The 11,546-nt window shown below is 43.1% G+C and overlaps 1 protein-coding gene across 1 annotated transcript in view; it reads right to left on the reverse strand.

The window, feature by feature from the left end:
• SPATA1 (spermatogenesis associated 1) overlaps positions 1 to 11,327 on the reverse strand; it is a 45,509-nt gene extending 34,182 nt beyond the window's left edge. Inside the window, exons 1-3 of the mRNA XM_040360582.1 lie at positions 11,087 to 11,327; positions 3,691 to 3,797; positions 991 to 1,108 (exon numbers count right to left, since the gene is read on the reverse strand). Of these exons, the coding sequence (XP_040216516.1) occupies positions 991 to 1,108; positions 3,691 to 3,797; positions 11,087 to 11,143 (282 nt within the window). The 5' untranslated portion in view covers positions 11,144 to 11,327. The remainder of the gene's footprint in view (positions 1 to 990; positions 1,109 to 3,690; positions 3,798 to 11,086) is intronic.
• Between the last annotated feature and the right edge of the window lie 219 nt (positions 11,328 to 11,546).

The raw sequence follows: 11,546 nt of genomic DNA on the forward strand, positions 1-11,546 counted from the left end.
GCGGGACTCCGGCGGCGATCGGGTCCGCGGGTCCCGCGGCTGCGGTCACGGAGCTTTGGACCGGGACCCACGGCTGGGCACTTAAAGAGGACGTACAGGTAAGTGCTTGTGCCCAGCCGTGCCATTCTGCCGACGTATATCTGCAGGAGGCGGTCCTTAAGTGGTTAATCATAGAAGCAGCCATGAGGTCCATGGTAACTCTGAAGGAGCTGCAGAGATCCTCAGCTCAGGTGGGAGAATCTGTCCACAGGACAACTATTAGTTGTGCTCTCCACAAATCTGCCCTTTGTGGAAGAGTGGCGAGAAGAAAGTAATTGTTGAAAAAAAGCCATAAGAAGTCCCATTTGTAGTTGGCAAGAAGCCATGGTGAGGACACAGCAATCATGTGGAAGAAGGTGCTCTGGTCAGATGAGACCAAAATTTTACTTTTGACCTAAAAGCAAAACAATGTGTGGCAGAAACCTAACAATGCACATCACCCTGAAGACACCATCCCCACTGTGAAACATGGTGGTGGCAGCATTATGTTGTGGGGATGCTTTTCTTCAGCAGGGACAGGGAAGCTGGTCAGAGTTGATGGGGAGATGGATGGAGCCAAATACAGGGCAATCTTTGAAAAAAAACTGTTGGAGTCTGCAAAAGACTTGAGACTGGGGCTGAGGTTCACCTTCCAGCAGGACAACGACCCGAAACATACAGCCAGAGCTACAATGGAATGGTTTAGATCAGAGAATATTAATGTGTTAGAATGGGCCAGTCAAAGTCCAGACATGACCCTTGACAGAGGGTCAGGGGTCATGCAGCCTCAGAAGACAGTCAGAGGAGAATGAAAACTCCTCCTACAAGCTTTAACCAGTTCCCCACAAGACACTGATAAAAGTCACAAGACTGATATATACTATATTGTTGACATATTTAGACACTGCTTGTTGTCAAATGTTTTCATTTTACAGCCTTGGTAAAACAAATAATACAAAAAAAAAAACTTACAACAGCAAGACTGCTTCCAACGCATTTTAAGAACACAAATTTTTCTGTTACAGCATCTTCCCCTAAGAACTCGGCAAGATTCTCTCGCAGGGTCCGCAGCCTCATATCAGGGGGAACCCTGAAAAAGATACAGTTATCTTAAGGTGACCATGCATGTAGTGATAGGAGATCGATCTACTGTAGGGACAAACAAACGATTCATCATCAATTAATATGAATGCAACATGTGTGGTTTTGAAAATCCAATCAAAATATCATCTATTAGATACAATCTATTAAAAGCAATCATTTTCTTCAATCTGCATTATGATTGGTTGTGGGACATACACTCAGATATTTGTTTGATTGATAGTAAAATTCCACCATGTCCAGTAGCACTGCCAGTATTTAAAATTGATGGAAAACGTACTAAATTGATTAAATGGAGGGTCTGTTGTTTACAATTATTATTCCAATTAAACATATTAGTCGCATGGAATGATCGACTGAATGATTATATTGATACAAGTGTGGCCACTAGGAATGAGTCTGCGTTTTGGCCCGTACACACAATCTGAATATCGTACGAAAAATGTCGTCCAAGAAAAGAATCGTACAATAATTGGTAGCGGTGCACCGAAATGGAAATTTCAGAACCGAAACGAAACAAAAAAAAAAAAAAATGTCAGGCCGAAACCGAGACCGAAAATGACTTTTTTTTTTTTTTTTTTATAATTGTATGTTAAAACACCCCACAATCACCTCCTGCCCCCACCACCCCCTGCCACCATCACCTCCTGCCAGCTCTTGCCACCATCACCTTCTGCCCCCACCACCTCCTGCCAGCTCTTGTCACTATCACCTCCTGCCAGCTCTTGCCGCCATCACCTCCTGCTCCTGTCACCATCACCTCACCCACCCCCTGCCATGGTGCCACCATTACCTTTTCCACCATCACCTCATGCCCCCACCACCTTCTGCCACCATCACCTCACCCACCTCCTGCCACAGTGCCAGCATAACCTTTGCATTTTGGCCCGTACACACGATCCGAATATTGTACGAAAAATGTCGTCCGAGGAAGAATCGGACTGATCGTGTGTACAGGACTTTACTCTATCCATACCTTCTATATCTCCTTGACTTCCGTTTGTATTCTTCTCTCCTATTTTCGTTATTCTCTTATCCCTTAATCAAAATTCCCCCCCACCCCCAGGGAAAAAAAATGAAAAAATTAGAAATTTCAAAAATTCGAAAATTAAAAATTGAAAAATTCGAAAATTCGGAATTTCGAAAATTTGAAAATTTGAAAATTCGAAAATTTGAAAAATCCGAATTTCCGAAATTTGGAAATACGAAAATTCGAAAATGATAAAATTCAGAAATACGAAAATTCGGAAATTAAAAATTCGGAAATTAAAAAATTCGGAAATACGAAAATTCGGAAATCAAAAAATTTGTTAATACGAAAATTCGGAATTAACGAATTTCCGAATTTTCATTAAAAAACTAATTAGAAACTAAATGAATTGCATAGGTCTACTTATTTAAAGGGGTTTTCCACCCATTTTTTAAGTTTATTAAAAGTCAGCAGCTACAAAAAGTGTAGCTGCTGGCTTTTAATAAACTGACACTTACCTGCTCCAGCGTTCCAGCGACGCGCCGGCCGGGGGTCCGCTCCTCTCCTCCCCTCCCCGGCCGGCGTCTTCATTGTCACTGTGGGCACCCGGCCGTGACAGCTTTCGGCTTCACGGCCGGGCACCCACTGCGCATGCGCACGCGGCCCGGCGCTGCGCTGTTTGATTGGACAAGCGATCGCCTGGGACCTGTCACGTGTCCCAGGCGATCGCCTACAGGGAGAGGCTGCCAAAAGGCGATATGATGTATCGCCTTTGCAGCCCCTCGGCGGAAGGAGGAAGTGGGACAGGAAGTCCCCTTCTCCTGAAGCCCCCACCCCCCCCCCCCAAAAAAAATTACATGCCAAATGTGGCATGTAAGGGGGAGAGGAGTGGGTTAAGAGGAAGTTCCATTTTTGGGTGGAACTCCTCTTTAATGATTGAGAGTTATTTAGTGCATTTGTATCACAGTTTTAGGCCCCAGATAATATTAATTAGACATATTCATGATTAATAACTTTTTAGCAATTTTCAGCGAGGTCATAACTATACCTAGATTGATTCTCACATTTATTGTGATATAGTACCTGCTACTGATTTCATCTATAAAGCCTTGTACACACGATTGGACTTCCATCGGACAAATTCGTGGATTTTTGTCTTAAGGGCGTTGTCCGTGAACTTCTTCTGCATACAGGCGGCAGAACATGTTCAGCCAACATTCACCAAATCAGGTGGTTTTTCAGCTCTTTACCGCCAATTATTGGGCAACTTCTGCTATTTTTGTCTGATAGTTAGCATTGGTTCGGAGCATGCGTGTTTGTACTTTGGATTTTAGTCCGACGGATTTGTGTACACACGATCGGATAATCCGACGGAACACATTTGTTGTCGGACAATTTGAGAGCATGGCTATCCAACATTTGTTGTTGGAAATTGTCCGATGGAGCGTACAGACGGTCGGATTATCCGACAAAACACTTCCGTCGCACAATTGTTGTCGAAATATCCGATCGTGTGTACCGGCCTTTAGAGTAATCTCTCACATCCGTGGAGCAGGTTTTTTCACATACCGACTGACTTTTCCAGATAGCATTGTTCTCACCTTATGAATCCAAGTGAAACGAATCTCCAGATCACATCTATGGTGACTTTATTTAATTTGGGGTTCCAGAGTTCTTCTGGCACAAGATAGACATGAATCTCAATCAGCTGGAAATGAGGAACATTGACATACAGCATTAGCGCTACAATAATTTGCAATGTTTAATACTCAGAATAGCATACCTCCCAACTGTCCCTGATTTTGAGGGACTGTCCCTGATTTGGAGCAATGTCCCTCTGTCCCTCATTCTCCTCATTTGTCCCTCATTTTGGTCTGATCTATATAGATGTATATAAAATACACTTTTTATCTCTCAAAAAGTGTTTCCCAGCGCTAAACTTTTCATCTGATTTCTAAATTGCTGCATTTGTAAATTCCAAAAGCCAATATAAAGAAATAGTAGTGGTAAAAAAAAGCACTTGTGGGTTTAACCAATCTTATTTTTTTTGTACAATTCTCCTTTAAGGGGGCGTGGCAAGGGGTGTGTCCTATGCCTACATACTTTTGCTGATAGGTGTCCCTCATTCCCATCTCAGAAAGTTGGGAGGTATGAGAATAGCACACAAATACAACGTATGAGGTCACACTTTGAAGAAAAGAGCAAACTTGGTATAATCTGGAAGATGCTTTAAAGAAAAGGATCAAAGTAAAATGTAAACACCACATGCATAGACAGAGACAGGCATCTAGCATTTGTAGAAGGAGGCTCAGCACTGGCAGCCTCCGTACTTTTTTGATAATGAAGTGCATGCATAGATTTTGTAGCATGGCCCCCTTAGGGACTGCTTGGATACACCTGCTTATCTGCACCGCCATGACCTTGTGAACATTCCAACCCTCCTGACACTCTGGGTTCCGACATCCGACAAATATGTCTATTTACAGTGTTCAAAGATAGATGCAAAAAAGTATTCCCAAGGTAAAACTGTCTGCACACAGTGTCCCAGGTAACAAGGAAAGGTTTGCAAAGGTGGGCAATTGCCCTCTCACCAACGAACAGGCCGATTCAATGCCTTCTGGACAGCAGCTCCCGGAGCGATGTCTTTGCAGCGGATCCAATGCGATGATCTCTCAATCATCTCGACACCATCTCGATCATCCGACAACCTGAGCTTCGCATTGTCGGAGGATCGAGGTGGTGCTGGATGCATTTCTGACGAACAACAAGCAGTGCGAGGCCCTTCTAGTCCGGGTTGGAATGTTGTGCACCGCGTGGTAGGCCACAACCCCACCCTCCCTGCATGGAGAGGTCCGTCACACACGAGACCCAGAAGGAAGAGAGCGTGGGGCAGTTCTCTGGCCTCTTTTATAGCTCCTCCTTGCAATCTCCCTAAAATGTTGCAAAGATCCCTGGGGATCTGTAGTCCAGGGGCCGGATTCAGATACATTGGTGTATCTATCCGCGTGGCGTAACACATCTCAGATACGTTATGCCGCCGTAAATTAGTTACGGCGGCGTAACGTCTGTGGTCCGGCGTAAGCCCGCCTAATTCAAATGTGGATGATGTGGGCGTGTTTTATTTAAATTCACTGTGACCCCACGTATTTGACGTATTTGCGCATGCGCCGTTCGTGAAAAAATCCCAGTGCGCATGCTCGAAATTACGCCGCAAATCGTCAATGTTTTAGACGTGAACGTAACTTACGTACAGCCATGAATAAGCACTAACCCAGTGCGAAACGCGTCGGCTGTTCCCTTGTTTCCATTGCTGTAACCCTGTGATGTATTTGCTGTTCGTTTAATAAAGACAACCTCAATGGTCTTTGGAGTGCGGCTATCCATCTTTCCCTCAATTTTCATACGTACAGCCCTATTCGCGAACGACTTCCGCAAATGACGTAAAATTTTCAAAAATCGACGCGGAAACGACGTCCATACTTAACATAGGATACCCCTCATATAGCAGGGGTAACTTTACAGTGGAAAAAGCCTAACGTAAATGACGTAACAAAATGCGCCGGGCAGACTTGCGTTTCTGAATCGGCGTAACTACCTAATTTGCATATTCCTTGCGGAAATATACAGAAGCGCCACCTAGCGGCCAGCGTAAATATGCAGCCTATGATACGACGGTGTAAGACACTTACACCGGCCGGATCTCAGGTAAATTCTGGCGTATCTAGCTTTCTGAATACAGAAAGAAGATACGGCGGCGCTTCGTAGCACTTACACGGCATATCAATAGATACGCCGGTGTAAAGGCTATCTGAATCCGGCCCCAGGTGTATATTCATGCGGAGCAACTGCCTTTCTGAGGAACTACGAATCCCACAATCCCTTTGGTTTGGCTCACAAATATGATGTCAGTTAGTAATGCTGGGCACTAGAGGGACAATACGATATATAGAAATAATGGAGGATCACTGTACATTGCAATTGTAGGCCACATTGCTACAGCTTTATTTATTTTTTCAAATGAAGCACATCCAATGACACAGTCCACTAGCCAAAACCTTTGTATCAGGCTTTCTTGCCCACTTTTACTAACCAAAAGTTCCAAACATCACATCCCTGGTCTCGCCTCAAGTCAATTCTCAAATATGGCCCTAGGCAGGGACCTCATCTTTCCCTTGAATGAAGCCCGAAACTAGTCACTACCCATAAAATGAGGCCTGTGCACATCTACTCAATGAAGGTGCGCTGGTCATCACTGAACCATGGACCCAGGATTGGAGATATCAGGGCCAGTTCACACCACATGCAGTCCAGTGCATTTTTTTTACGCATTAAAAACACATGGAAAGTAGGATTATATGGTTTCCAATGGCATAGCTCACAGAAGTGCGGTCAGTTCCAGGACATTCCAGTTCCAGAAAAAAAAAAAGAACATGCTGCGCGAAACGACGTAATATTACGTCATCTCGCATTTCAGCCATTAGGGGCGCTTGCGCGGGCCCTCCTCCTCGCCCCTGGTGCAGACGCGCATGCCCGGCGGGCGCGATCACCGCCGGGCACCCGCAATCGCTCGTTACAGAGCGAGAACCGGAGCTGTGTGTCCTGTCAGGGGGAGAATTGACTGATCATCTGTTCATACAATGTATGAACAGCGATCTGTCATTTCCCCAAGTCAGTCCCACCCCCACCTTCAGTTAGAACACACCTAGGGAACATAATTAACCCCTTCCTCGCCCCCTAGTGTTAACCCCTTCCCTGCCAGTGACATTTTTACAGTAATCAATGCATTTTTATAGCACTGATCGCTATAAAAATGCCAATGGTCCCAAAAATGTGTCCGAAGTGTCCGCCATACGGTTGCAGTACCGATAAAAATCGCTGATCGTCGCCTTTACTAGTAAAAAAAAAAATATTAATAAAAATGCCATAAAACTATCCCCTATTTTGTAGATGCTATAACTTTTGCGCAAACCAATCAATAAATGCTTATTGCGATTTATTTTACGAAAAATATTTAGAAGAATACGTATTGGCCTAAACTGAGGAAAAAAAACGTTTTTTTATATATTTTTGGGGGATATTTATTACAGTAAAGTAAAAAATATTTTTTTTTTCAAAATTGTTGCTCTATTTTTGTTTATAGCGCAAAAAAATAAAACCGCAGAAGTGATCAAATACCACCAAAAGAAAGCGCAATTTGTGGGAAAAAAATGATGCCAATTTTGTTTGGGAGCCACGTCGCACGACTGCACAATTGTCAGTTAAAGCAATGCAGTGCCGAATGGCAAAAAGTGGCCCGGTCATTGACTAGCAAAATGGTCCGGGGCTGAAGTGGTTAAATTATAGGTATTGAAATTTCCTTTCAAATTTGGCTGTCTACGTAACAAATATGAATTTATCCGAAGTTACGAATTATCCAAAAATGTTTTTATTATTTTTATTGTTATTTATTTATTATTATTTATTTGTTACGTTCCATTCATTTAGATACGGCATTCGTTATTTCGGATAATTCGTAACTTCGGATGAATTCCTATTCTTTATGTACACTAACAGCCAAATTTGAAAAGGAAATTCCAATACCTATAATTTAATAGTTCGTAATAGTTACGTTTTATTAGCTAATTATTATTTCAGATTTTTAAATTTTCAGGTTTTCAAATTTTTATATTTTGGTTCTTTTGAATTTTTGTTCTCATTTTTGGATTTTTTCAAATTTACGAACTTCAGGAATTTCGAATCTCGAAATACCGAATTTTCGAATTTACGAATATTCAAGTTTACGAATTTATGAATTTACGAATTTTTGAATATTCATAAATTTGTTAAATGGGCTTTCGTTAATTCGGATATTTCCGAATGAACAAATTTGTCAAAATTCATTAAAAAACTAATTCGGAACTAAATGAACTAGTCTAGTGGAGACTACAAGTGGCCGTGTTGACACAAACTGCACAAGCATGGGGGTTAGGGGCTGTAGTTGGGGTGTCAGAGGCTTGAGAGGGGGGTCAGGGGCTGTAGTGGGGGGATCGGACCTATAGTGGAGGGCTGTAAAGTGAGTGTACTTAAAGGGGGGTATGCCTGTAAGTGCCACCAATCAGTGCCCATTAGCAATGTCAGTCATTGCTGGCTATCGGTTTCGCCTATCAATGCTGCCCATCAACTGCTGTCAATCATTGTCACCCATCAGTGCCCATCAGTACTGCCTATCCAGTGCCGCCTATCAATGCCCACCAGACCAGTGCCGCCTAATGCCGCGTACAGGCGGTCGTTTTTTGTGATGAAAAAAACCAGTCGTTTTTGAAAACGTCATTTAAAATGACCGTGTGTGGGGAAAACGTCGTTTTATGTCTCCTGAAAAACGACAAAAGAAAATTCGAACATGCTTGAATTTTTTGTGTCGTTTTTCAAAATGTCGTTTTTTGTGTCATTTAAAATGATAGTGTGTGGGCAAAACGACGTTTTTAAACCCGCACATGCTCAGAAGCAAGTTATGAAGCGAGCTTCAATGGAACAGAGTGCCGTCGTACGTGCTGAACGTAACCGCGCTTTGCTAGAGCATTTTGAAAAAACGATGGTGTGTATGCTACGTCGTTCTTTAAAATGACGTTTCAAAAACGTTGTTTTATTTCATCACATAAAACGTCGTTTTTTTCTATCACAAAAAACGACCGTCTGTACGCGGCATTACAGTGCTCATCAATGCCACATATCAGTGCCACCTATCAGTGCCCATAAGTGCGGCATATTAGTGCCTCCTCATCAGTGCCACCTAATCAGTGCCCATAAGTGCCACCTCATCAATGCCCACCAGCTCAGCCTATCAGTGCCGCCTCATCAGTGCACATCAGTGAAGGCGAAAAATTACTTAAGTAAACTAAGTAAAAAACATTTTTTTCAAAATGTTTGGTCTTTTTTTTTTTATATAAAAAACCCAGCAGTGATTAAATAACCACCAAAAGAAAGCTCTATTTGTGTGAAGAAAATTTGTTTGGGTACAGTGTTGCATGACCGCACAATTGTCATTCAAAGTGCGACAGCGATGAAAGCTGAAAAATGGCCTGGGCAGGAAGGGGGTGAAAGTGCCCTGTAGGCAAGTGGTTAAAGACAAACTCCAGCTATCCCTTTTGGGATAAAGGTTTTACATAAATAAATAAACAAATACTGATCATTCTAAGCACCCCTTGTCAGTGAACTTGAGCTTTTGAAAAACAACAGACATGCCGGATGGATCACCAGGTGAAAAAAGAAGAAAGCCAAAAAAAAAAAAATGAATGCAGCTATCACATCTAATGCCGCGTACCCACGACCGTTTTTCGGGTTCTAAAAAATGAAGTTTTTAAGGGTCTAGAAAAAATAAGTTTTTTTCAACCCGATCATTAAAACGGCCTTGCCTACACACGATCGTGAAAAAAAAAATGCTCTAGCAAAGCGCAGTGACGTATGACGGCACTATAAAGGGGAAGTTCCATGCGGATGGCGCCACCCTTTGGGCTGCTTTAGCTGATATTGTGTTAGTAAAAGACGATTCGTGCTTTTCTGTCTGTTACAGCGTGAAGAATGTGCTTACTCCATTACGAACGGTAGTTTTATCAGAACGAGCGCTCCCGTCTCATAACTTGCTTCTGAGCATGCGCAGGTTTTTCACGTAGTTTTAGCCCACACACAACCATTTTTTACAACCTTAAAAACGACAACGTTAGCTACTTGCCGACCTGCCGCCGTCATTTTACGGCGGCAGGTTGGCTCCCCTGCGCGAGAGCCCGTAGCTATACGTCGGCTCTCACGCAGGCCACTAGGGGCGCACGCGCGGGTCCCCCGCGCGCCCCTGACTCCCGTGCGTGTGCCCGGCAGGCACGATTGCCGCCGGGCACACGCGTTCGCTCGTTACAGAGCGGGGACCGGGAGCTGTGTGTGTAAACACACAGCTCCAGGTCCTGTCAGGGAGAGAAATGCTGATCTTCTGTTCATACAATGTATGAACAGAAGATCGTCATTTCCCCTATAGTTAGAACACACCCAGCCCTAGCGAGGCCACCCACCCCCCTACAGTTAGAACACACCCAGGGAACATACTTAACCCCTTCCCCGCCCCCTAGTGTTAACCCCTTTACTGCCAGTGGCAGTTTTATAGTAATCCAATGCATTTTTATAGCACTGATCACTATAAAAATGCCAATGGTCCCAAAAATGTGTCAAAAGTGTCCGAAGTGTCCGCCATAATGTCGCAGTAAAAAATATTAATAAAAATGCCATAAAAATACCCCCTATTTTGTAAACGCTATAACTTTTGCGCAAACCAATCAATAAACGCTTATTCCGACTTTTTTTAATGAAAAATATGTAGAAGAATACGTATCGTCCTAAACTGAGGAATTTTTGGGGGATATTTATTATAGCAAAAAGTAAAAAATATAATTTTTTTTCAAAATTGTCGCACTATTTTTGTTTATAGCGCAAAAACTAAAAACCACAGAGGTGATCAAATACCACCAAAAGAAAGCTCTATTTGTGGGGAAAAAAAGGACGTCAATTTTGTTTGGGAGCCACGTCGCACTACCGCGCAATTGTCAGTTAAAGCGACGCAGTGCCGAATCGCAAAAAGTGCTCTGGTCTTCGACCAGCAATATGGTCCGGGGGTCAAGTGGTTAAAAACGTTGTGAAAAAAATAGAGCATGTTTGAAATTTTTAATGTCCATTTTTTAGATCGCGAAAAATGCTCTGGAGCCCACACACAATCGTTTTTATTGACATTTTAAAAAAAATGCCATTTTTTAGAACCCGAAAAACGGTCGTGTGTACGCGGCATTAGAATGGGTAAGATGCAATATAATAAATGTTTGCTTGTGGGTTTAATAACGTTGAAGTGAAATGTGAATGTGAAAGCTCCTAAATGATAACAAACATCTAGCGCCAAGAGAAAGGTTGTAGGTTTCCATACAATGTATATTCCACACATCGGCGAATGAAAGGTTTAGCAGATGGAAGGAGCGCGCTCACCCCAGCTGTGGACGGTCTTGTCTGGCTCATAGGAGTTTGAACCTGGTAGCTGTCCATGGTGAAGGAAATCCTGGAGCGTCTCTTTGCATCCCGATAGAAGTCGATTAGCGAATGGATGGATGTTGTTTATTCTGGGGTCTGATGGGAGCTGCTTCCATGCAGTATAGAGCACTCTCACCGTTCCGTGTACGTTCCATTCAGCAGAGTGTAGGACCCGACACACCCTAAATACACACATTGTCAGGAATGGGCTACATTGCATCACATCCAGATAAGCTTTGTTTTGTTGTGTGTGTTACAATTAGCACAACTCGGTTGTCAAGACACGGCTTTGTCCGGTTACTGGGAAGCTGCAATGTCCTAATCAAGGATTTGGCATTAGAAGGTTCTTTAATTCACAGAAAAGTCCTAAAGAAAGTATCCTGGACAGTGGCGGCTGGTGCTTAAAATTTTTGGGGGG

Source organism: Rana temporaria, chromosome 7, assembly GCF_905171775.1.
Source record: "Rana temporaria chromosome 7, aRanTem1.1, whole genome shotgun sequence".
Lineage (NCBI taxonomy): Eukaryota > Metazoa > Chordata > Amphibia > Anura > Ranidae > Rana > Rana temporaria.